Below are 25,087 nucleotides of genomic sequence, written 5' to 3'. Positions count from 1 at the left end.
AGAAAATGTCACAGCAGCCTCTGGGTATATTTTTTTTTTTGGTTGCATTTCATATATTATCCAGTTTCACATTCTCATAGGATCAGCAATTATAGAGCAACTTATTCTCAAATCTTTTAATACAAGCGAGACAGCCATGGTCAGATAATACTTAAAGCACTTCAATACCAAGCAATAAGATGCTAAAACAAAAATTGCACAATTTCTTGTTTACTATATACCTGACTGAATCATTGGTACAGAAGACAATCCCTCTTTTTCAAGCTTTTAACTAAACATTAACTTATCTTACAGGATTACAATTTCTCTTTAATAATAATAATAATTAATTGCACACAAACACACAAGAAATTCTTTATGATGCATAAATATTTCCTTATTACCCATGGTACAAAAATACTCGTACTTTTTTTTTTTGTTGTTCGGTATTCCCATAAGGATGGCTGATCATTTGGCAAGACTGGATGCTCTCCAATCAGAAGAATGTGAGAAAAAAAAAAAAAGAGAGGTTAGATATTTTACAGCTGTTCTATATATAGAAGTCTGAAGAAGGAAAAAAATAATATAATAACCCTGACTTTAAAACGAGCAGAACGGATGAGAACAAAAACCCAGTGCATCGTACTTAAGAAAAAAAAAAGGGGGGGGGGGGGGAAGCATTTTTCAAATTTTTCTGGTCATCCTGGGGAGGGGAGGGGGGAGAAGGGTGAGACAAGGACAGTTAGTATTTCTCAAAGCCAAGTCTTCACCGAAGCAAGAGGAAAACCTTGATGGATCAATCCGTTGGGCCAAGACCTGTTGCTAACGGTTACACAAACGCTAGAACAAACAAACTTACACTCACACAGACACAAGTTAAGTGTTTTAATTCATGCCAGAAAACATGCAAAACCCATTTTGCCTTTCGATTCCTTCAGCTGAGCTGCCCCCGGGGCAGGGCAAGCCGGGGAAGCCCAGGACCTAGCCCCAGGCTGGGTTTCAGTGCAGCCAGATGGGAAAGCTCAGTCAGGGAGGAGGTCCTGGGGATTACTGGAGGGAGGGATGGAGAGAGAATGGAGGCAGCGAACAGCCCATGGCTGGGGCCGAGATGGCTTCACAGTCCAGGAAAAGGGGTGCTGGCAGCCCTGGGGGCAGCGTGGTGAGGCCAGGTGTGTTGTCTGCTGGCCACGTACCAAATCCAGAGGAGTCAGAGCCATTGTCCCTGGCACATCCCTCTGCGAAGAGGCAGGGAGGAGGAACACAAGCCCAGAGAAGAGACACTGTGGGAGAGGAGCACGGTGAGCCAGGCCAGGTGGACCTGTGTCCTGAGGGTCTTCCAATGCCCCCTTCCCCAGCCCAGGGCTTGGGGGGGTCTCCCTGCTCCCATCACCCATCCAGGAAACCCAACCGCATCCCTGGGTAGGTGTGTGGGGCTGAGCCCAAGCTCCCATCCTTCCTCCCCCCCAAGAGTCCAAGGAGCCCAGGGAAGAGCAAGACAAAGACCTGACTCCAAGAGTAATTAATTACTTACTAATGAACTAACAAAACTGACGAGACTTCCATCCTTGCTGGGTAGCTTCAGAGGGAGGATACCAGCGCATCTGGAAAAGAAAGCCACGGCAGAGGTCCATGATCCTGGATTGCCTCAGCCAGAGTACAAACCTTCAGCTCCTTCAAGCCACGTGCAAGCTCCGTGGAGCAAAGGTGTCTCCAGCACAGGAAAAGAGGCTCCAGGGTGAGCTCCAATACCTCAATCGCTCCACCCTCAGCCAGCTAAAGGAGGCATCTCAAGACCATACATTAAAACCAGACAACCTCTACAGGACACGTATGGTGGAAGAAGTGGCTCATCCACTACAGCAGATGCCCATGGAGTTTTCCAAGCCCCATTCCTGCTACGAGGAGTGGCTCCAGGCAAACCACCCTATGGGAAGAACTTGGCAAAGCTTCAAACCAGCAAGACTTGGAGGCTTTCCCTGGCAGGTGCTTTCTGCCACATCTATTTCTCAGACCTGCTCCTCGCCAAGGAAGGGGCTGGATTGGGACAAGCAAACAAGGGATAGTAATTGAACAGACACTTTCCAGTCCCTTAGGGGACACAGTGAGCTGGCAATGTCCAGCCCCACAGCCTCAGACATCCAGATGATCCCATCTGGTCAGCAGGGCCAGTGTGTCCGGCTGGGCTGCATCAGCAGTGCCTGAGAGCAGCAGGAGACAAGCCTGTGCCACTTGACTGAGCACAGATTCAGCAGCTGGAGCAGCAACTGGAGCTTAGCTCTGCTGCTGGAGCACAGCAACCACCCCCTGCTCCACCCTCTCCAGCTGCCAGGAGAGCAGCACAGCCTCAGCATGTTTTCAGCTCTGAGAACTAGTACAATGATGGACTTGGCTTTAAGACAGGGAGAAAAGTGGCAGAAAAATCCCCTGAAGTCCCATGTGAGCCATTCCCCTTGTCACATTTATCCTGGCACAACTGTCCCCTCACCCAAACAAGCCTGGCTAGATGCTCCTCTCCCAAGGATGTGCAGAGACGTGCAGCAAACTGCCACAGCCTCGGCACTGCTGCCTGCAGTGGCCAAGTTCTCCCCCCACAGGCACGAGGGCTGCAATGCCAGGAACTGCAGCCACATGAGCTACGGGCCTTGAGTCTGTCACCAGGAGATGGCTCTTAAATGAGCCCTGCCAGTCAGCAGAAGTTCTATCCTCACAGGAGCCTCTCATCCAGCTCAGAACAAGGCCAGTTTGGACAAGACTTGGAACAACCTGGTCTAGTGGAAGATGTCCTCGTAGATAGCATGGGGGTGGAATGAGATCGGTTTAAGATCCCTTCAAACTTGATCCATTCCACTGTTCCATAATCTGCTGGACTCTTGCCGGACACCTTCACAAGGCAAGTGGATGCCACTAAATCAGCTCCCAGCTGGCCCCATACCTCATTTCATGGCACAGCATCCCAGTCAGTCCAGCCATGGGAATCAAGGGCACGGACACTACCAAGACCCTCCTCCCCAGTGAGGGGCCCCATCTAGTGCCAGGACCAAAGTGCCACACAGAGTGTGTTTCCACTCCTCCTTTAGCCTGGGAGAGGGACCTTTGCTGCTCAGTCAGGGCTACCACACTGTGCACAGACCCCACCCAGGAAGGCTCGGAATGGGCAGCAGCATCACTGACAACGTGCAGGACCACCACAGCAGCTGCCAGAGCAAGGACAGGGGTTTCTTGCTCCCCCTAAGCCCTGTCACCAGGAAGTGCTTGCTCAACAGAGCCACATCTCTGCAACCATCTTCCCTGGCCAGTGTCTCCCACCCCACACCCCTCCCCTCAACAGCTGGGAGCAGTTTCCTCCTGCCCAGCAGCAACAGGAAACTCCCCCTTCATTCACAAGGCTGTAAGTGCTTAACCCCGAGAGCTGCCTCCACCCCACGCAGGCTCAGCCAAGCAGCACAGCCAGGCCATACATGAGCCACTACAGCCCAGCCTGGTGGCCCTCCATCCTGTCCTCAGAGCCACCTTCTGGCCTACCTGCAGAGCCTCAGCGCCTTCACTTTCAACAGTAGTCCTGGTTTTCTCTTAAAACATTCACTGTTCATAGCTCTGGTGCTAATAAACCATCACTGCAATGGACCACCCCCCCTTGCCTTCCTCCTGCAAGTTCACAATGCTCACACACCAAACTCACCCAGCCTGACCCACCGTGGCCCCACAGACCACTAGCCCAGCCCTGCATTCAGAGGGGTTCAGCCTGGAGCCCCACAGGAGCTGCTACAATCCTGGGTACAATCCAAGGCTCTGACATGCTGGCAGGGCGAGGGAATGACCTGCCAGATCTTTCAGCCTACAGAAAGATTAAAGGCTTGATGGGATGAGAAAGGAACTCAGTAGGAGGGATGTTCCCAAAGCCAGCAGAAAGCAGAGGAAGCAGTGGATCAGTGGCAGCAGATAGCCAAGAGGACATTCTCCTGGCACCTGCCAAGGCAGTTTTCTCTTCACACCCTTCAAAATACTACATCTGTCAAGGAGGAAGCTGAGAACTAATGGAGATGTTCAATACTGGGTGAGGAAAGCAGAACAAGAGAGGCTTTCAGTGGAAGAGACACAGTTGTTTCTGGAGAGGCATTAGCTCACAGTTGGAAAGGAGCCTGGTCACACCACTGGAACATCTCCTGCTCACAGAGATGAGGCAGCCACTGCTGGCCAACTGCAGCAGCCTTGTGCTGCTGCCTTCAACATCTGTTCCAGAAAACAGCTGGAGAGGAGAAATGTGTGCCTCTGCCTGCCACCTCCCAGAGGCCAGGAACCTCTCCCTTTCTGCAGCACAACACCAGCAGCTGCCTAAAAAATCACAATGAAATTATAAATGGGGCAGAGAAACAGCCCATTAGAGCTTCACTCTCCTTGTCAAAACCTCCTTTGTCTCTCCCTACTGCCCTCAGAATTTAAGCATCCAATTATCCACCATCCTCATGGAGAGCAAGTCCTTCAGAAGGAAAGAGGGGAAGCGAGGGCCAAGTACACAGGTCCCTCCTCAGACCACCTTTGGCTTGGAGGACCTGCCTTTCGTCTTTAGTTATCTCTAGGTCTGCAGCCAGCCCCAGCAACTCTTGGAGCTCTCCTCTATCTCCACAGCTGGAATGGTCCCCAGGGACCAGAAAGGCTCCCAGAGCAGGCAGGGACAAAGCAGTCCTTGTGCTCCCGGGAGCAGGTAGGATCCAACTAACACGTCCAAGAGCTGCATCTTGCTGCCAAGCGCAAAGCAGCATCTTCACTGTGCTGCTAAGATCCTCAGCCTGGCAAGCCATGAGCACCTCAGGGTGTGAGCCCTGGGCAGTCCCCACTGGTGGCTGGCAAGAGCTGCTCTGCTCCATCTGGAAATGCAGCCCATGAGAATGTGACCCAGGCAGGCAAGGACAGGCACCACCTCACCCACTGGTGTGTGCTGGACACACACCCACCCCAGCAGCAGCCACTGCACCCAGGCCACCTGCTCAAGGGCACCTCAGGGGGCTGGTGTGGGGGCATGATGAGGTGGGGGACCAGAGCAGCTCAGCCTACCACCAGGAAAACCAGGTGTACTGGGATCAAGCACATGCATCTCCCCACATAGCTCTGGCAGGGGAGAGCTGGAGGATCAGCTCAGCATCCCACATCAGGGTGAGGGACAAGACAGGCACTGATCCATCCTCCTGTTAGGAACATTTTAACAGGCATGCATCCATCCATCAATCCAATGCCTTGCACCCCCTATGGCTCAGGAAGACACACCCCTCTCTCAGACTGCAGCAAACAAGCACTTCCCCTTTTACATCAAGTTGTGTTGCTTTCCTTTGGATTGAGCCAGCCAGGGAGAGCCACTGTTCACCCACCACTTGGCGAGGACAGCTGCTCAGGAGCATCCTCTGCTTGGAGGATACTGAGAGCATCTCCTACCCGCTTTTTCCTGGGTAGGAGGGAACTGCTGGCTGGGGGCTGCTTGGCCAGCTATGCCACCACTAAGTCACTGGAGTTTAGAAAGTTACCACAATCATGAACATCTTGAACAAGAGGCTTCACATCTCTGGGAATCATGGAGCTTGCCCAGAGAGAAATAATCCTGGGAAGTCCCTACATGACAGCACCAACAGGCAACAAGTTATCAGGGACAAAAAATTCATCACCGTCTCCAGTCTCGGGTGGGTGTGTCAGCTTAGCTGCAAGGGAAGGGGGGTTTGGAGTACCGACCTCTGCTTTCATCAATGGGATCAGCCTCAACCCAGTGCTAGGAAGGCCCAAGGTCCTTCCAGGCTGTCGCACAACCACACAGCCATGATTCAGGACTGCTCCCTCCACCCACCACTCACTTGGACAGGTCCCAGAACCAGAGACCCACCTCTGCCATCTCCTCAAGTTCTCCAATAGATGCTTCAAGAGAACCTTGGGCAGCCCACTCCCAAAAAGACTGGCATCTCTATGCCCTCAAGCCTTGAGCTGGCTGACTGCCTTGGAAACACCTACCAGGATCTCCAGGACTCCAGGTACCCAACACATCAGCTGTGTCCCCAGCAGCACCATGTGGCCATATTTTTATGAGCCAATCCTGCATCCAGCCCCTGCTTCCCACAGCAAGTCCTGCCGAGAGCAGAGTCCTGCCCTCGTGTGCTGCCACAGCTGGAAGCATCTCTGCAAAAGAGCTCTAGAAACATGGATAGCCCTGGCATACCCTGCTGCTGACTCATAGCCTGGTTTAGAGGCACCTCAAAATGAGTGGTTCCACCTCAGAGACACAATGCAGCCCAACTCCATCCTACCAGCAATGGATGGACCTGTCTTACCAGGACCAAGCAGAACAAGACAAGCTGTATCATTGTCTCTATGCCTGTGTCAAGCTCTTCCCATCTTCCCAAGAGGTGAGCTCTGCACATCTTTGCCTGTCACAGTTTTCTAAGGGCAAAGGCAGACCTGGGCCCTCATCTCCGGTGGCGTCTTTTCTTAACAGCACTTCTACAGAGAGAGGAAAAAGTCTGCTCAGAACTGATGAAGGGAGAACTGAACCAGGGCTCATTTCCTTCAGTCAAACATCAACCATCCCCCTGCCAACCAGTCCCAAGCCCTTCCCTCTTCCCAAGCTCCCAGTCTCCTACACCACACCCCTCTCTCCCAAGGCTGCTAATTCCCTCCGTTATGGCTCACACGACCTGTGTCCTGCCTGTGATTTCAGGTTGCAAGAGAGAAGCCAAGCTCCAGGTAGGGAACTGGCTTGGTTTCCATTACTAAAGAGGAAAGAGGTGAGATTAGACCCATGATTAAGGGCAGGGTCTGTCCCGGTATGCGATTCTGGAACAAAGTGACCGGCAAGTGCTGTTGTCTAAGGTGCCCGCTAAAATTTAGTCGTGTGCTATCACTACCACGTCACTCACCTCCCCCACCGTGTGCCAGGAGTGAGGTCAAGGTGTATTTCTGGTTGCCCTGAAAGGGTCAAGGCTGGGGAGAAACCAGGTTTCTTTCAGGCTGAGTGGCAGGGTGGTCTCTGCCCCAGCTCAACCGGGCTGCTCCCCTCCCACCGGCAGGGCCTGGCTGAGCCTGGCTCAGCTGGGAGGAGCTGATGTAAGATGGTGCCATGCTGTGTGCGCCATGTCATGTGCTGCCAAGTTGGAGATGTGGGTTAGAAAGAAGGCCTGGTATCTCATTCCCCAGGCTCTGGTGGGTGGGTAGCGTGAGGCCCATGCACTGGGTTGCCAAGGAGATACGGGCTACAGAGATGGGCAGAAGCTTGCAAATCCCACAGTGCACCTTGGAGGAGAGATGGTTACCTTACCAGTCTTTCCAGACGTGGCTGCCATCATGCTTAACACTTCTAGGAATGGAGCTGTAGTACAGCCACTCCACTAGCTGCAATAAGGCATCACTAGGGCGTCCCATCTCCAGGGACAGCTCTGAGCTTCGGGGCTAGCCTGCGCTGGCATCATGGCTGGAGTTCACTAGGGACATCAAAGGAGGGATTTGAGAGAGGGTAGGAGGGAGGGAAGGCAGATGGGACAATCTTGAAGTCAGCAGAGTCCCCAGTGGGGCAGGGTCAGGCTACAGTCACAGCTACAGCAGCCTGGTGCCTGTCTGGAGCATCACCAAGGCATGGACGTGCCAGGAGCAGCAGCCATCGGGCTGGGAGTGGCTTACCAAGGGTTCCCAAGGCCAGGCCAGCCTCTCACCACCTCCTGCCCCTCATCCCTCCTGCCAGGCCTCTGGGCAGCTCTTCAGCTGGCCAGGCCAGGCCACCTCCTCTCCCCCTTGCTGAACTCAGCACTGCAAGAGGAGCCCTTCAGGTTTAAATCACGTGTGACAAGACCTCGGTTTAGCTACATCCTCCAACTTCTTGCCTGCCTCAAGGCTGATCACTATGGAGTGGCTACAGCTCTGGCCATCCCCATGGATGCCCTCCAGCCAACACCAGCCCACCAGGAGGAAGAGCTGTGACTGTTCTGGGGAATAACCCATAAGCCCACCACATGAGTGAGCCAGCCCCTCCCAGTGAGGGCAGAGGGCTCAGCACACGGGGACTAAGGGCACAGCTTTTAGCCAAGTCTGTGAACAAAAGTCATCTCCCTGTTGTGCTCCACCCTCAGCTCTGCAAGGGACAGGGCTCCAGCCCACAGCTGCCAGCACAAGTAATGTTTAACCCCACTAAATTTTATTGGTAACATATCCTGTGCCAGGACATGCCCCTGCAGGGTCAGCACCACAGGAGGAGCTGGGACTGCCTGGCAGCCTCTTTGGAAAAGAGCTGGGTCCAGCCACAGCCTGGAGGGGCTGCACTGGCTCCCTAAGGCTTAGAAGCCCATCACCACCCACGGACCCCCTTGGGCAGGGAGCTCTACCTACACAGGGAGCTCCTCAGGGTCTTACAGTGAGGCCAGACAACCCCTTTGGAAACCAGTAGCTCACCAGCTGGAGGACAAGAACTAAGAACCCATAGGGAAAAGATGTAGCTGGAGGCCTTGTTAATACCCTTCACTCTGCAAGAGCAGAGTTTTCTCCCCCACTTTGCACCATAAAGTTTGGTGTCTAACCCTCACACTCAGGGTCCCTATACAGTCACCAATGACCATCCTGGAAGAAACTGCAGTAGAAATTTCACCTCCCTCAACCACCTCAGACAAGTCAGAGGGGTTGATTTTTCCTGGTCCTCCTTTCCAGGGACAATTCAACCTTGACCAGCACCCTACACACAAGGGGCAGGAAGACACCTCTTCTCCTGGGCCACTGAGGAGCACAGCACAGCCCTGTAGTTGTGGACACCACCACCAACTTTTGGAAAACACCAGCAAGCACAATCTTCCCAGTGAAGAACCAGCCTGGCTCTGGAGGTCCTTGAAAGAACATTCCAGGTGTTCTTCCTGGTCCTGTCCTGAACCCCAATGTACTTCTCCCTACCCCCCAGGAGCTTCAGCCCAACAACAGCCCACCTATAAAAGGGCAGAAGCAGGAGAGGCCTGCAGGTGTTAGAGGGGCAGGACAGAGGACAGGAGTATGCATCCACTCCACATGACATTTGGGAAGCAAGCTTGGCTTGAAGCTGGGCAGTTACCATCACAAAGCTTGCAGGTAGCAACAGGATGCCCAAGGATAGCTCACTGCCAGCCAGGACAGCAAGGTGAGAGGACACAGCTCCTCTTCCTCACCATTTAAGCAGGGAAGAGTAGGATTCAACACCCTGCCTGGCAGGGCAGAGAGCAGAGGTTAAGCCCCAACACTCAGTCCCACTGCCCCAGTCTCCCATGGCACCCCTACAGGAGCAGAGACAGAAGCAGGCAGAGCACAGCTGGCTGGTCACACTGAGCAGGGCAGGGACAGGAGTTCCAGCTTCTCCTGGACAAGAGCTCCAAACCAAGCACCTTAACTTGGAATTAGGACACTGCTACTCTGTTTTGACTTTCCTTTTGCATGTTCATGGTTTCAAGGTTTATGTGGTCTCTGTACATTAAAGCATCCGTGTCAGACCAGTACAGGCATCCCTACATTCTCAGCTGTCAGCAAGCAAACCTTGGGACACCAGGCAGCTGGCTGCACCACCACCTGCAGTTCCAGAGGCTCATGCATGGAATGACTCTCCTCACTAGCCTGTACCGAGGGTGGCTAACACCCTGTTCCATCACAGTTCTTCACTCTGACGAGGCTCTAGTCACTCATCTCCTGCAGGACACCCTCCTCTAGCTTTGGAAGTATTTGCGTCATTTGGCCCACAGGGTCCCAGCTGAGCCCCTGAATTTAACACAGAGCTAGGCCTGTTGCTTTCACTGTGACTTGGGATGACATTTCATAGCTATGTTACTTGCTGGCAGGAAGTGTTTCCTCCCAGCAGTCCCTCAATGTAGTTCTCTAGCCACGGGGATCAACAGGACCAGCCAGAAATCAAGCCCTGGCTTCCTCCCACCCACCTGCCCCTCACAGGAAAGCAGGCTGGACCAGCAGGGCCAGGAATCATCACCCAGCTCTGCCTGCTCTTGGCCACACAGACCCTCCCTTGGGCTGGCTCGGGGCTGGGTGCCCCTGCCCTGCAGCCAGGAGCAGGCTGTGCCCAGGAGCCAAGGTGCAGAGGGCAGGGTCGAACCGGCCAAGCGGAGACCGCGGGAACGAGAGCCCCGTGGCGGGGGGATCGGAGGGCCCGGCGCGGGAGGTGGGGAGGGACTCACCTGAGCGTGAAGAGCAGCAGCCGCAGCAGCAGCCGCCGGGTACGTGAAGGCGGCGTGGGGGATGGCAGGGGTCAGCTCCGTGGTGTAGAGTGGGTAGGGAGCCCACGCTTCTGGGGACGCTGGGATGAGAGCCGCTCCAGTCAGGTCATCTAGACAGGAGGAGGAGACAAGGGGACAAGCGTCCCAGTGGCTGGCTCCAACAACCTGCTTTGGGGACAGGCTCCGGGTTCTCCACCCCAGGCTAATAAGCTTTGCACTGCCATCTTGATGAGGTATAAAATCTGTGTGCACAGCTCCTCCTCTGGCCTCCCAGCCTTGCCAGGAGAAGACAGGAATGTGTTGCATTACAGCCCCACGTGGGATTTGGACAGACTGGTCCACATGGGCAGCAGAGGGGTGATGCCACAGGAGGCAGGACAGGGGGCTCAGAGCCACGTTACCGGTCACCCCATAAGCCTCAGTGGGGTTACTCAGCCCACCAGGCTACATAGAGGGTGATGGCACAGGACTCATCCCTTATGCTTTACAATCAGGGATGCTTTAAAAGATTTATAGTATCACTTGAGCTACCAAATCCAACTTCCATGTCTCAACAGTTCTCTGTTGGCCAGATGCCTGTCATTCTCCTGTGGCTCCAACATCCTGCTGGCCTCCCTACCCCAGGCAGATTTCAGGCAGAGCTGAGGTGAGTGTGGGTTCCCCTCCACTGTGGCAGCATTCACAGAGTTGAGCATCTCTCCAGTTGGAGCCATGACCTCCAAGCCCCCTCCAGCATACTCACAGGGGTCCCGTGCAATGAAATGTGCGCCCAGGGCAGGGTGGATGTTGGTGGGGTTCGGTGTGGCCATCAGCTTGCTCTTGGCCATCTTTGTGTTTGCTTTAGCGAATTCTAACCGCAGGGTCTGGGGGTTCTCAGGGTCAAAGCGGATGCCCTGTCACAGGAGAGAGCACAAGAGTTTCTCAGAGGTGAAGCTCCAGTCCAAGCACAGGCTGTGGTTATTCATGGAGCAAAGCCCAACTGAGGAACCTAGGCCACCACACTGCAGTCACATGCTCAGATTTTTGTCACATCACTGCAACACTCATGTTCCCAAGAGCTTTTATTTTTATGTTTAGCTGGCCCAGGACCACTGTTTCCAACATGAGGGACACAGTTCTGCTCCTTATGTACAGCTCACCAACCACTATAGCAGGGATGGCTACCAACGTGGGTCAGGAAAGGTCTGTCTGCTGAAGATGGGATAACTGTCTATACTGGAGCTGGAATAACCCCCATCTGTGTGGGAGCTCCCATCTGCGGTGCCACTACACCTTCTGCCAGCTTGAGCAGAGGCATTAGCAGGTGTTACAAAGCCCAAGGCAAGGTCTACAGTACAGCAAAACCATGTCTTGTTGACCAGATCCCACCAACACTCCTGCAGGATGGGGATCCTTTTTAGTGTCCTTGCCATGTTTACCATCCTCATCCCCTATTTTCTTGAGTCACAGCAGGTCCCCACACACTCAGAGGCCCTCAGAACTGTCTGCCAGTGGTCAAAAACTACATGGGGACAGGTTGCATCCATTTGCCCAGGCTGATGCCAGGCTTGAACAGCTCTCCTGCTTCCCTGTTGGGATGCTGAGGGACCATTTCACTTCCAGAGTCCAGGGCACAGCTGGTAGACCCTGCCCCTTCTCTGCCCTCAGCTCTGGGTCCAGCAAGGCCTGTGACCCCCAGCCCCTTCAGCCCCCCCAGCACTTTGGGTACTCACATTCAAGGCGTTCTTCGCTGCTTCAGCACCAGCCCGGCTGTCAAATGTCACAAAACCCACCGGCTAAAAGAAACAACATCGATTTCAGTTTGGAAGATTCTTCCAGATCCTCAGGCTGCCTTGCCAGCCCCTCTGCCCCAGACAACCAGCAGAAAAGACCATCCTAGCTGCATAGAGGCTCCAAGCAGAGCTTGGGTCATCGGCCCAAGATTCCTGCTCTGCATTTGCTCCCACCACAAACGCTTTGGCATCCTTATGTAAGGGGACACTGCTCACCCTGACAAGCCCCCAGCACTCCCTGCCTTGATCAGCATGGGAATGGGGAAGGCTGGTGGCAGCACAAGGTTTGAGGCTGAAGCCTCAGGTCTCACCCAGAGCAGCAAGTGAAGACACTGAGACATTCAGAACCCACTGGGTCAGTAGAACCCCACTTTGTAGCTGGTGCTGGCCCAGACAGTGCTCTACACAGTGAAATGGGATTTTTCCCCTCTCCCCTCCTAGCATGTCCAGTTTGCTAGCAAAAGCCAAAAATACACAGGCTGGAAGGAGGTACCTGCTTTGAAGTCAGCTTGATCAGTGACCCTTCATAACCCTGCAGGAGAGAAGAAAGCAAGTTAGCATCACGCTCCTGAAGAGGCCATGCTACAACCAAAACGCAACACGACAGCCCCAGGAGTTCCTGCAGCACCAAGCCCTCCAGAGGGCAGGGGCCACAGCAGAAACAGGGACAATAACACTCCTTTTCCACCAGTAGAGAAGACTGGGGGCAGAGCAGGTATTTGAGCTGTTCCATCCTGGCCCTTTGGGAAGTTATCCCATTTTCTAGCTCTTCACCCAGCTACAAAAGTGAGCACCCTGCCCTGGCTAGTGCCTAGAGAAAGCAGAGCACCCTCCCTGTGCTACAGGAGGGCAGACAAGGGAATCCCACCTCCCCAGAGACAGCCTAGGAGGTTAATAGAGAAGGATGGAGAGTTTGGGGGATGAGGACACATCCTCAAGGAAGGGCTGGTCCAGTTGAGCAGCAGGGCTGACCAAGCAGGTTTCATCAAGCCTAGACACAGCACAATTCCAACAGCAGGCTCCAACTGGAGGTTCCCAGTCGAGCACAAGTCATGGGATCCCATGCTGGCTTCAGGTTCCCACATCATCCCTACTTCCCCTGACAGACCTTTGTTGCCAGACCATCCACAAAACAGCATCTTTCCCTCCAAAAACCAAATTTGAAGACCTCCTTACCTTGAATGGTCGGAAGAGAAGGTAGAGCTCTCTGGGTTTGATATCCACAGGAAGGCCACTGACAAACAGCGTCCGTACCTAGGGGAGAGGCCAACCAGCTGTACTGAAAGGAGATGTTTGGTGCCAAAGCAGGAGCACAGAGCACAGGTCACAAGATTATGTGCAGGAAGAACAAGATTCCTTGCACCAAAGGCCCACTAACCCTTCCCTGCATTAGAGGAGTGTTGTCCAGGATAAAACACACCTAGCCCTTTGGTCCCCACCTCAAAGGATTCAGGCCTTTACAAAAATTCAGTCCCTGGCATCATGGCCTGGGTTGATCAAGGCATGGACACCAGCCCCACAGCCTGACAGGACCTTGATGGCTAAACTGGAAAAGACCACACACTGCCACAAGAACCAAGTTTGATGCATCCCAAAGGTCCAGAAGGGACCAGTACAAACACCAGTTCTCTCCAGATGTTTGTACAGAACACATATTAGATCTCCTCTCCTCAACCTAATCCCATCACCAATTCAAAGACTGCCCTCACTTTTGAGAAATGCCTCACTGCCCCAGTCATAGCTTTTGACTTCAGCAACAGCCCCAGAATATCATTGCAGAAAGATTTTTGGGTCCACCCCAGCTCCTTCCCCAGCACACCTCAGACCCTTCAGAAGTTGCTCCCAAACCTGCTCTCAGAGCAGTTATTCTGTTGTGCCCAGCCAAGAGCAGCGGTGCTGCGCCAAACCCCTGAAAGTGTCTGCTCTTCCCAGGCTGTTCAAGTCATAGACCAAGTCCAAATACACACATGTCAAAACAAAAAATACAGTGCCAGGGGAGGATTTCAATAGATAATCCATTAAAATTATAGATAATAGTTCATTTGAATAACCAGGAAGAAGAAAGTACTGAAGGCTCATGGCCTGGGAGAACTCTGCTCAGTAGTCAGACTCATCATGAGCACCTTCTCCCTGCACACTGGCTGGCAGACTACTTCCATAGGAAGCAGCATGATGAAGCTGCAGAGACTTAGTGTAAATCAGCACAGAGCTGTAAAGGGAAGTTATGCACAACCGAGGTCATGAAGACACTTGTCTTTATGAACAAGTAGCAGGAGCCCCAAGCCAGAACTCATCTCCTGGCCTGCTTCCAACACAGAGTGACCCTATCACATTTGCAGGGCAGAAGGGCTCTGCTCCCACATTTTTTGTTTTGCTCAGCCACTTCCCCTTCCCGGGATAGAGTGGGCTGCATCCAAAACAACTTTTACCACCAAACTAAGCAGCCTATGCTTGCCCTGCTCCTGGGCTGGAGGCACACCTGGAAAAACAGGAGCCCCTGCCTCTATAATTCTTTGGGGGCAGCCAGATAGAGACTCCTCCACAACAGGGAAGTTTCCCTTACTTACAAATGAAAACTCACCTCCTTGAGCTCCTGTGCCCAGCACAGTCCTGCCAAGGCAGATGAATGCCCTTCTCAGGGTAAAGCCCCCCAGGACAGACAGCGACTGTGAAATGCTTGGGGTGCTCCTGCTCTCTTGTGCATGCTGAGACTAAGGGCTGCCATCGTCCCCCACCAGACTAGTGTGAGGAGCCCTTCTGTGACCCAGCACATCTCGGGAGCGGAACCAGAGCATCCTTCCCATCCCCTCCCCTGACCCTTCAATATGGAAGGCTCTACCACACACTCTTGCTTTGCCCTGCCTTGGGAAGCAGGATGCCATGTGGAGCACTCCAGGAACACTTTCCAGGCCCAGGCTCAGTCTCAGAGGCTCCCCAACCGTCCCACCCCACATCTGATGCTTTAAGGCACCACTCCAAGGCCACCCCATGCCTGAACAGAAGGGACAGTGCCACTGTTTCTTGGCTTGCTGGCTGCCTCAAAGACCTCAGCGCTTGCACTTCAACATGAGCTCCACAGAGCGCCTGCAGTGCATTCCCAGAAGACCCACAGCCATCTCTTGCAGGGGAGGACTGCAGCGTGTGGTGGCACACATGTGCCTCAGCCATGTGAAAGCACCGTCCCTTTTCAATATTTCAGGATTCAAGTGTGCTCAGCCCCCAGAATGGATTTTTCTTCCAAGCAGACAGAAATCCGCATCCCTGTTGGGTCTCTAAATGGCCCTGTGATGCATCACTTGGTAAGTCCTTGCGACAGGCGTGACAGGATGGAAGCTGCATGGTAGCTCAGGGAAGGGGGAGCCAGAGCTGGAGCCCTCACATCAGCCTGAACAGAGTGAGGCAGGTGCCCAGAAAAGCTCTTTTGTCAGAGGTAACAGGCTCCCAGTGCCAGCCCCATATGTTGCTGCCAAGGACAGGAGCAAGAAATCTTCTCTCGCTGGCCCTAAGTTTTCCTTGGCCTCCAAATCCTGTTTGATGCCATCCAAGGCATTGAAAAGGCATCAGAAGGCCAAGCCACAGCACCCATCAAGGGCTACCACTGCCCCAAGGCCTGGGCAATTCCAAATGCCACCAGCCAACCTCTCCAAAGAGGGTCTCAAGACAAACTAAGGAAGTCCCTGCTCAGAAAGGGCTTGTTGGAAGCAACAAGGCCAAGCAGTTGGTTTTACAATGTCTCTGCAATTCAACACATCAGTGAGTGATCTAGAGAAGGGTAAGGAAGGAGGGAGACCAAGTTATTCAGTGAAGGGAAGGTGAGGCTGGTGAGAGACCTGAGCAATATTTTCAAAGGACAGAGGGAGCTCACTTCCAACACTAGGCACTTCCACATAAGCAGGAGGCAGCTCACCAGTCTGAGCCTCTTGTGCGCTGTGGACAACCTGGTCCAGCCTCTTCCCCTGCTCCCAAAGACAGGAAACTGTAGATGAGGGAAACAGGGTCTAGACAAGCATCTTCCAGTGGATTAACCAAACTGGGACTCTGCAGTCAGCCTAAGTCCTGCAGGCTTTGAGAGCCCAGTAGTACCACCCAGGGCTGACAAATCCAAGCATCCAGCCCTCACAATCAACATGCCATGACAGGACAGTTTCTGCTAAAATATGCCCTACTTCAAGTCCCTGCTACCAAACACTGAAACTAGCCTCCCCACAGTGCATCTGGAAAAGGCACAGGATAAAAACCACCAAACCAAACCAAACAAAAACGCCATCAAAAATATCCATCCAGGGCTGGATCAGGAACTGCCTGGGCCAAACTACGTTTCTAGACATCAGCAGGAGCAGATCTCCAGGAATACCATGTTCTTCTGCTCATTCTTGAGTCCCTCTGCCAGCCACTCGAAAGAGATGCCAGGTGAGAGCAGCCACATCCCACCCAGGACTGATCTGAACTGGACACATGGGCATGGGGTGAAGCAGGGCAGGGAACAGCTCTCACCGAGGATAGTCCAGTGGAGTCACAATGCTGCAGGGCCTGCAGAAAATATTCTCCCTTGCCCATCCCTGCACCTCTGGGGATGTCTCCAGTCCAAACACCTGACAGAGATGGAGGAGAGCCATGGAAAACGGAATTCATACCAGGAGGGACAAGACCATCTAGGCCATCTCTTAGAGAGGGAGGATCCCAGCATAGCTTCCCACCAGGGGGAGGGAGGGACACAGACAAACCATTTAGCCCTCAAGTTCTCAGTGTCAGTCCCTACACAGCTGCATCTCCCCAAAGAGACACACACCTTGGGCAAGCACAGCCAGGAGCTTCACATCAAGGTTGCAAGAGAGCCAAGCAGCAGCACCTGCCTTGTGCCACCACAAGCCCCAGCACTGCCAGGAGACCAGCACAGCTCCCACAGCTGCTCTGGAGTAAGAGATCTCTAAAGCGAGTTCTGAGCTGCCCTGCTCAGAAGAGGGTTATGTCAGAAGTGTCCAATGCAAGTGCACAGGTATCCACCCCCTGAGGCTGCAGTGATTGGGGTTTTTTGTTAGAAGACTGCTCCGAATCCCCCTGCCAGAGCCAGCAAGGCTGACCCTCCCCTTTGGAGAGATCAGCCCTTTAACTACATCACCCACAGCACAGCTCGGGCTACTCCAGCCCCACAAAACTGGCCTGGTCCTGGATCCACAATTCCATCACCTGCGGCACACAAGCCTTTACCAGCTGTGGTTCAGAGACACCTGAGGACAAGTACAGCAGGAATGTGTGCTACTGCCTCCCCCACATTATGCCACTGGATATTCCCCCTCTCCAGGAATCCACCCCAGTCACATGCCAGCTTCTCCTAGAAAAGAGCCATTTCCCACTGGGTCACACCAATGCGTCCACTGAGCCTCCTTCCTACACCACCAGCCCCACGCCATCCTGCTGAGGACAGGGACAAGCTCTGCCACAGCATCCCAAAGGCACTCTCCACTGCTGGCAGCCACTCTGTGGTGCCAGGAGCTCAGGGATATGGAGCACAGCTTTTCCCATTGGAGAACATCTCCGTGGGGTGCCTCCATGGTATTCCAGGGTCACCACTCAGGCCAGTGGGGGCCATAGAGCCCAGGTCCTGGCCACCGCGATGCAGCCAGGGCCACTTGACGTGAGACTGCTGGAATGCAGCGAGGCTGCGGCTGCCCCCGGAGCCGGGACTTATAAGGCACGGGAGCGGAACGGGGCAGCGAGCTTGCACAACAGGGCTGCGGGGAGGGGAACACAGAGTACGGTGGCAGGGCTGAAAAATGCGACAGGATCCTCCTCTCGGTGTCTCACACGAGCCGTGGGACTGCAGAGTCCTGCCATTGCAACCCGGGGCTGCTTTGGTCCTCAGCACAAAGTCCCAGGAACCACAAGGGAGGAGAAAACTGGGAGAGAGAGATGTATGGTCTGTACGAGGGACAGCTCGGCAGGCAAGCAGGGCAGCCTTCCACACCATGGGGCAAGAATCCCGAGAGAAGGGGCTTGCAACTGGCTACTTCAGTACTCCATGCCTCAGTTTCCCCTTCAGTAGTCAGAAGAGAGGTGGCAAGAGCCGGGGTCTGTTGCCATTCCAGCCCTACCAGAGCTCCGGCGTCCTCAGGCAGGACGCCCCACGCAGGCACAGAGCTTCCCACCCACTAGAAGGATGTTCACCCATCCCCAGACGGGACAGAGCACTCCCCCAGCACTTGAAACAAGGCAGGCTTCAGGCATTTCCCTCCGAAAACAGCCTTTTGCACAAAAGGCACACGAGGACCAACATCCCGCTGGCCCAGAGGGAAGAAGGCTGACCACAAGCCAGCCCAAGTGAACCAGCATTTTGTCCCCAAGGCTGCGGTGTTCACATTGCTCATAGCCAGATCAGCCCCTCCCCAGCACTGCTCTTCCCCCACATCAGGCAGGGGATGTCAGTAGGGCTCAACCACCCTGTGGTCAGGGGAGGAAAACACTCCAGCAAGGGGGAAGCAGGGAGAGGCACCAGCCCCGCACCGGGAGAGCAGGAAGCACATGGGAGCTGATAAGTTCAGGCACAACAGGACAGCACCCAAGAATAGACCTTGACTCTGGCAGAGGAAGCTCTGCTGGTGTGGCTTTACCATGGATGCTTCCTCCTGCTATCGGATCCTGTCACTTGTGTCTCTGCAGCATCTCACAAATTCGTGAAGGGACAGCCCCCAGACGGGTTTGGACCACGACGGGCTCAAAGCCGATGAAACATTTGGAAAGGTCAGCCCCACAATTCCCAAGAGATTACTGTCCAACAGGGAGGTGCTGGCTGAGCATCCTCAGGTTGCCTTCATCACCTTTCACCATACCAAGATGTCCACAAAGCCAGAGGGGACAGGCACAAGTGCCACAGCTGAAGGACACTCACATCCATGCTGGCTCTACCCAGCCACCATCCTAAACCCTGGGCTCCAGACACCCTCACCTGCCACTCTGTGGTGTTGGGGACCTGCAGACACCTGTCACCATCGGCTGGAGCCATAGACTTTATCTGCTATGGAGCAGCTTTTTCTGCCCACACCCAGGCACCTGTTCTCCTGGCAGGACACAGTGGTGAAACAAGCTCCTCCCCAGGAGGAGGCAGGAGACATGGGTCTGGAAGCAGGACCCCTCACAAGAGACAATTCTTACCTCAGATCTTTCAGTGAGTCCATCTCTATCTGCTTCACCCCACTGCACGATGATTCCTGGGCCCTTTTCAGTCCAGTGCCTCCCAGGACACAACCAGAGACAGAGGAATCTCTCATCAAATCAACCCAATCTGGGGCAGCACACCAATGGCCATGCCCCAGCACCATGCAGCATGTCAGTTACCTCCATGGCCCAACAAGCAAGTACTCCATAAAACCCAGGGGACGGAGAGCTGAAAGCTCACAGCAGCTCTTCACTCTGGACAGCAGTTATTGGAGTATCACCCCCAACACAGAGTGACCTTTGGGGACACCGGGAGGGTGACAGCCACTCACAAGACTAAACCAACACTGCATCAGTCCAGCTCTTAGCAAGACAGCATCATTGGACAGCAGGGAAGGGTTGTGCTACCAAAACACGGGCCAAAAGTGCCAACCCAAACCCACAGCATGCCCTCTGGCTGCTCTATCCCAATCCATGGCTCACACTGCACTTCAGGCCATTGCTACAGGTGACCCAGGGCAGTTACACATTGAGGGAGACGTAGGCCTCCTGTCCTTGGAAGTAGATGGGAAGGATACACATCCGCAGGTCAACAGCTTCTGACCCACGGACACACACCAAGACTGACCCCACAGCAGTGCAAGAACCTGTCACCACCTGCAGCAGAAGGGGGAAGGCACCATCCCAGACTGCGAGGTCAAACATTTCTGCAGCTTCTCCTGGGCTGTGCAGCAGGGCTGGAGAACCTCCACAAGGTTCTCCACCCACTGGGCCCTCAGGTTTCCAGTGGCCCCAGCACACCATGGCCCTGTGAGGCAGCGGCCAGAGCATCCTCGGAAGCTTGTAGCATCCACTTGTGCTGTGTCAAGGGCAGGATCACCTGGTGCCACTACTCCCCCCTCACCAGATGTGCTGGGCTGGCTCAGGGTCACACCTCAGTATGGGCCAGGTTCAGCAGCTCCAGTGCTGGAGCTGTCCCCACTGCCCTGCCCCTCATCAGGTCCCTTCACAGAGCCAGGCACAAAGGAGAAACTTGGTTTCCACTATCCCACATGGTGCAGGAAGATGCTGAGTATTGTAGTGAGGTCCAACCACCTCACTTCTGCAGCCATGCTGCACTGAAGCTTCAAGCTGAAGCCTTTATTTCAGGCAGAGCTCCAGTACAGGCAGCAGCATTGCTCATTGCTCTGTGATCCAAGCAGCAAAGCCTCCATGATTTGGCATGGCCAAGACCAGCAAACAGAAAGGATCTTTCACTCCACAACCTTCCACATTAGTTCCAGCAAGAGTCACCCTTGAACTACTACAGTGCCAGATCCTCAAGTAGAGCTAAGAGGAAGGACAACAGAGCCCAAACTACTCTTAGCTTCTTCCAGACGTCTCAAAGGACATCCTTCCTACTTCAGTGAGAGCAAAGCAGAGACTTAGCAAGGGAAACATTGAGTTTGGCCCTTCCTAACTTCCACAGGCATCACACAAAATCCATTAATTCTGAGGCTGAGGAGAGAAAGTTCTGCTCAGTAGTTCCTCATATTAGCCAAAGAGGAAGACTCATTTCTGAAGCTGGGTCTCATTTAATAGCCCAAGTGGCAGGAGAAAGAAGTTATCCCATCACAGGGAGTAGTTGAGTTGGGATGTTGATGCTCAGACTCATGTCTAAGAAACTTAGATTTGAAAGAGTGAGAAAGGAGAAGGAAGCTCCTTCAGAGGGTATTCACAGACACCAGGACACAAGGAGATAAAGGGGAGATTCCCACATCCCTCCTCCTGTCAGAGCAACTCAGCACTCAAGACCAAGAGGATGTCTGGGAACACATCAGTTCCCAGAACCCCTGTGTGCATGGTGACTCCAGGGTGTCTGCTCAGCCAACAATCTGTCACTGATAGAAAGCTGCATCTAACACTTAGGGGACTTTTAGGATGCATGAAAACAGCTCTGAGGCACCATCATGCTTCAGCCAGGCCAAGTGCAAGAGAATTAGCAAGTGGTGACTGTAACTACTGCAGCTTCATGATCCTCATAGTGAGGATCAAGAGCAGCATCAGTGCAGTCATTTGACTCCAGAACTTATACTAACCTTATTTGTTTGCAGCTGTAGAGCTGGAATCCACACATGCACGAGGTATCTAGGTCCACTCAAGCAGAGATTACAGAAGTCAAGAGATGCCTGGCACCAGTCCATGAAGTGCTACAGACATCCAGCACATAACACAGCCCACTCACCAGCAGCATTCCCAGGCAGTTCCAGCAGCCCCAGAGTGCAGCAGCTAAGGAAAAAGGGATGTAGGACTTGCTGCTGGGGAAGTTGTCTGGAAGCCAAGAGCCTTCTGCCTCTCCAATAGTTTTCTAACCCACAGCCTTCCATGGACCAACAGGGATGATCATAGAATTACAGGTTTAAAAGGGACCTTGAAGAGCATCTCGTTCCACCCCCTACATGGGCAGGGATGCCTTCCACTAGACCAGGTTGCTGCAAGCCCCATCCAACCTGGCCTTGAACACTTCCAGGGATGGGGCAGCCAGAGCTTCTCTGTGCAACCCATGCCAGGACTTCACCCTATTACATGGAAGTATTTCTTCCCAAGATGATCCTCTCTGGCAGAGTTTAGCCAGATCCTCAGCTCAGCTCACCCAGCACAGCTTCACATTTAACGCTTTCCACTTCCAGCAGTCCAGGATCCCCAAGCTCTACCTCAAGAGCAGCAGCCACCACCCATGGAGCTGCAAACAGGCCCTTCAGACCAACCAAGGGGACACACAGTATAACCACATACTTCAACTGCTGGTTTGGGCATCTACGCAGCCAGCTCCAGATTTCTCCCACTCCTGGTAGACCTACAACTTCCTGGTGACTTCCCAGGAGAGCAAGAACTAATTTCTAGAGTGGGACCAACATTTCTGCATCAAGCACTCCAGAGAGCAGGGTGAACACACAGGGTTTTATTGTTGTGCAGCCATGGACACAACACACAGTGTCCATAGGAAGCAGGAAAGCTCCTCCAGCTGCTGGAAAAAGCTCTGCCGGCCACAGGGGTGGGAGTGCAGCACCCAGGCAGCTGCCTGTCCCACACCACCTCTCGGGACTGCCGGGAGAGATGCAGCCACGCAGATCGGCGGCTGCCTGGAAAGTTAAACAGAAGATAGCAGGAAGTGGGGAGGGATCCCGTTTGGGGAGGTGTCTGGTGAGGAACAGCAGGGACTGACATTAGGCCCTGTTTGTTTAACATTCCCGTTAACGACCTCGAGAGGAGCGAGAGGCATTCATGTCACCAGCCAGGAAGCGGCTGCGAGATCCAGGGGCTCGCAGATAAGATAAAGGGAAAGACTGAATTTGGGAGCTTTGCCCCGCTGTATCTGGGGCACACGGCGCCCTTCTGCGAACGCCTGGGGAGGCCGTGAAGGAGGAGCACGGTGGGGGGGATGGAGGAGTGTCCACAGCGCCGGGATCTGGCAGTGTTATCCATGCAGTGTGGGAAAATATTCCAGCACACCCTCCTGCATATGTTGGAACTGAAGGATTCCACTTTGCACTGAATGTTATTTATCACTCTGTATCAAGGGGAGCTTCTGGGCAGGAATTTGGGCCCCCAGACCATGCTGGGATCCTGAACACAAGGTCACTCCTTATGCCTCCATTAACCTCTGCAGTGAGGAACAGCTCCTGGCCAGCCAGGAGGTACTGGAAAAACAAGCGTTCAGAGTAGGCTCAGGAGCCTAAACCATGCTCACCAGCCACAGCATTATTTCTGGTGGATTCTGGTGGAGAAAGGACTTTTCCAGCAGCAATCCCACCAGGGTCTGGGACATTAAGGCACCACCAGTCCCAGCCTAACCAAGCTGGCAGGTCTTTTGCAGCAGCCCTGGGTGCAGGGTGACAGACACACCCAGTGAGGCCACAGAACATCCAACAGGGTGGACAGACCTTGCCCCTCCCCGCACACTCCTGGAGGCTGCACAATGGAGAGCAGAAGCCCCTTCTGTCCAAACCCTGCCCACTCCCCAGGGATGCCATCTTTAACTCAGTTTTCCAGCCATCAAGTTCCACTCCTGGGAGGACCAGACACTCCAGATTTCCAGGCTCCTGAAACGCTCCAGCACCCACTTTGCCAAACAACCACTCAGCAGTGGGGAACAGATCAGCTCTGCCCCAGCACCAGGAGCTCACCTGACCACCACCTGTGAGGCACCAGCCCAGCTGAAGCAACACCACTGGGATGGGATGCCCCAAGTGGCATCAGCCTCAGGGAGCTTTGCAGGCTGGCAAATAACTGGATCAAGGAGCCGCACTGAGTCTTCTGCGCATGCACACAGCCTATGAAACCCCCAGGTACTGAACCTCTCTCCACCCGGAGTTGCACAGGGCCCCAGGTGCTCTGGCTCCCAGCCCACCCACCGACACTGGGACATCCCACCAGCAGCATCCACATCCCATTGCATCATTGCATCACCCATGCCCTGCTCCACGCCGCAGACAGAACCGCTACAGCCACCACCTGCCAATCCCTTCCACCCCATTACTCGGGTCACCCTGGCCGGGGCTGAGGCCCAGGGGACACGGCAGGCCCGGGTCAGCTGGCGCTCAGGGCCCGCAGGCCCCGGTGGGTGGTGGAGAAAGCCAGGCGCCATGTTGCGGCGGTGCTAGCGCACGGAGGACAGCGAGGGGAGGGGACTGAGCACCTCCCCAGTCCTGAGGGCCAGGCGCGGACTGCAGTAAAACGTTTCCAAAGCCAGGCATTTTCCAGAGCCCTCTGCAAGATGGAGGGCAGCTAAGCACCCACTATGCCAATACCTGCTCCAGGGGTGCAGTGATGACATCAGCCAATAGCTCCAACAGCCGTTCATATGGGGAGGGCTGCAACCTCTGCCATGTGGATACAGACAACCAACCCTTACTAGCCTTCCCAGCCCTGAATCCAGCGCCATACAGCCTCTGTCTTACAGTGGCATCTGGGGGAAGGGGCTGCCAGCAGGTCAGCTCACAGTTCTCCAGCCCCAGCCAGGCTACCAGCACACACAGAACAGGGCAGGGGCTCCTCTACTATTGTCCAAGCGTCTCCCTTACAGCCCACACGGGCAGAACGGTGCTGGATCCAGGATCCCTCCAGCTACAGGGACTTAGCAACAGAACACCATGCTCACGGGCACTGCCTGCGCTTGATGGAGCAGGGACCTGCCAGCCCTCTGCCCCACAGGGCTACAGGCACACTGCGCTGAGCAGGGGACTCGCCCTGCCGGGCCCCAGCCCCTCCTCGGGACGGCCCGGGGACTCTGGCACCAGCTCCCCAACACCTCCGTCCTCTGGCCCCCACAGCCTGGCCCCAGCTTCCCAACCCGCAGCAGCCCCGACACCTGGGCTCCGGCTCCCCGACGACCCGGGGGTCCAGCCCTGACACCGAGTCCTCTATACCCCAAGAGAGGCGCTGCACTCCTTCTCGGCTTCCCCGACGCCCCGATGCCGCTCTGCTCCATGCCCAATTCCCCAGCCCCGGCGCCCCGACGACGCTGCGCTCCACCCGCCGCCCCCTGACACTCTGGCGCTCCATCCCCGCCGCCCCGTCCCTGGACCCGCCGCTGTTCCCAGCCCCAGCCCCGTTCCCCATCCCCAGTCACTCCGGCGTCCCGGTGCGGGCTCCGCTCCCAGTTCCACGCCGCCCACCTCCTCCTCGACGGTGCCGCCACTGTTGGTGTGCTCGGTGTCCTTGTTGAGGTTGCTCATGGTGGGGTGCTGGGGTGAGGGGTGGTGCCGGCTGCTCCGGAGCTCCGCGGGGCCGAGCCGGGGTGCCGGTGTGGTGCCGGTGCGCGGGGGCGGTGCGGGGCGGTGCGGGGCGGTACGGCGCTGCCCTCCCGGCTCACATATGGCGTCCCGGGACGGCGCCGCTGTTAAGGGCCGGGCCGGGCGGAGCGGGACCGAGCGGAGCGCAACGAGCCGCAGCTGCGGGGCCGACGCGCCCCAGCCCCAGCCGCCGCTCCCGGTGCCGCCA

General features: G+C 54.8%; 1 protein-coding gene across 1 annotated transcript; it reads right to left on the bottom strand.

Annotated features, from left to right (window-relative positions):
- Window positions 1-6: 6 nt before the first annotated feature.
- Window positions 7-25,087, bottom strand: RBPMS2 (RNA binding protein, mRNA processing factor 2). The gene is made up of 8 exons (XM_066196195.1): window positions 24,763-25,087; window positions 13,130-13,207; window positions 12,447-12,485; window positions 11,894-11,956; window positions 10,924-11,074; window positions 10,143-10,291; window positions 1,511-1,580; window positions 7-1,259 (listed from the first exon to the last, which is right to left on the bottom strand). Exons 1-7 carry the CDS (start codon window positions 24,820-24,822, stop codon window positions 1,518-1,520), a joined length of 603 nt encoding a protein of 200 aa, XP_066052292.1. The 5' UTR covers window positions 24,823-25,087; the 3' UTR covers window positions 7-1,259; window positions 1,511-1,517.

This window comes from Chamaea fasciata, unplaced genomic scaffold (assembly GCF_029207755.1).
Source record: "Chamaea fasciata isolate MVZ Bird 193981 ecotype frontalis unplaced genomic scaffold, bChaFas1.0.hap1 SCAF_14, whole genome shotgun sequence".
Taxonomy (NCBI): Eukaryota; Metazoa; Chordata; class Aves; order Passeriformes; family Sylviidae; genus Chamaea; species Chamaea fasciata.
This window is presented reverse-complemented; position numbering and strand designations above follow the sequence as displayed.

Bases quoted from the DNA above. Each gene is read 5' to 3' on its own strand.
- RBPMS2 (XM_066196195.1), bottom strand. From the start codon at position 24,822: ATGAGCAACCTCAACAAGGACACCGAGCACACCAACAGTGGCGGCACC. The intron at 11,957-12,446 runs GTACCTCCTTCC...TGTTTCTTTTAG, and splicing joins TCAAGCTGACTTCAAAGCAG to CCGGTGGGTTTTGTGACATT. The intron at 11,075-11,893 runs GTGAGTACCCAA...CTCCTGTGACAG, and splicing joins CAGCGAAGAACGCCTTGAAT to GGCATCCGCTTTGACCCTGA.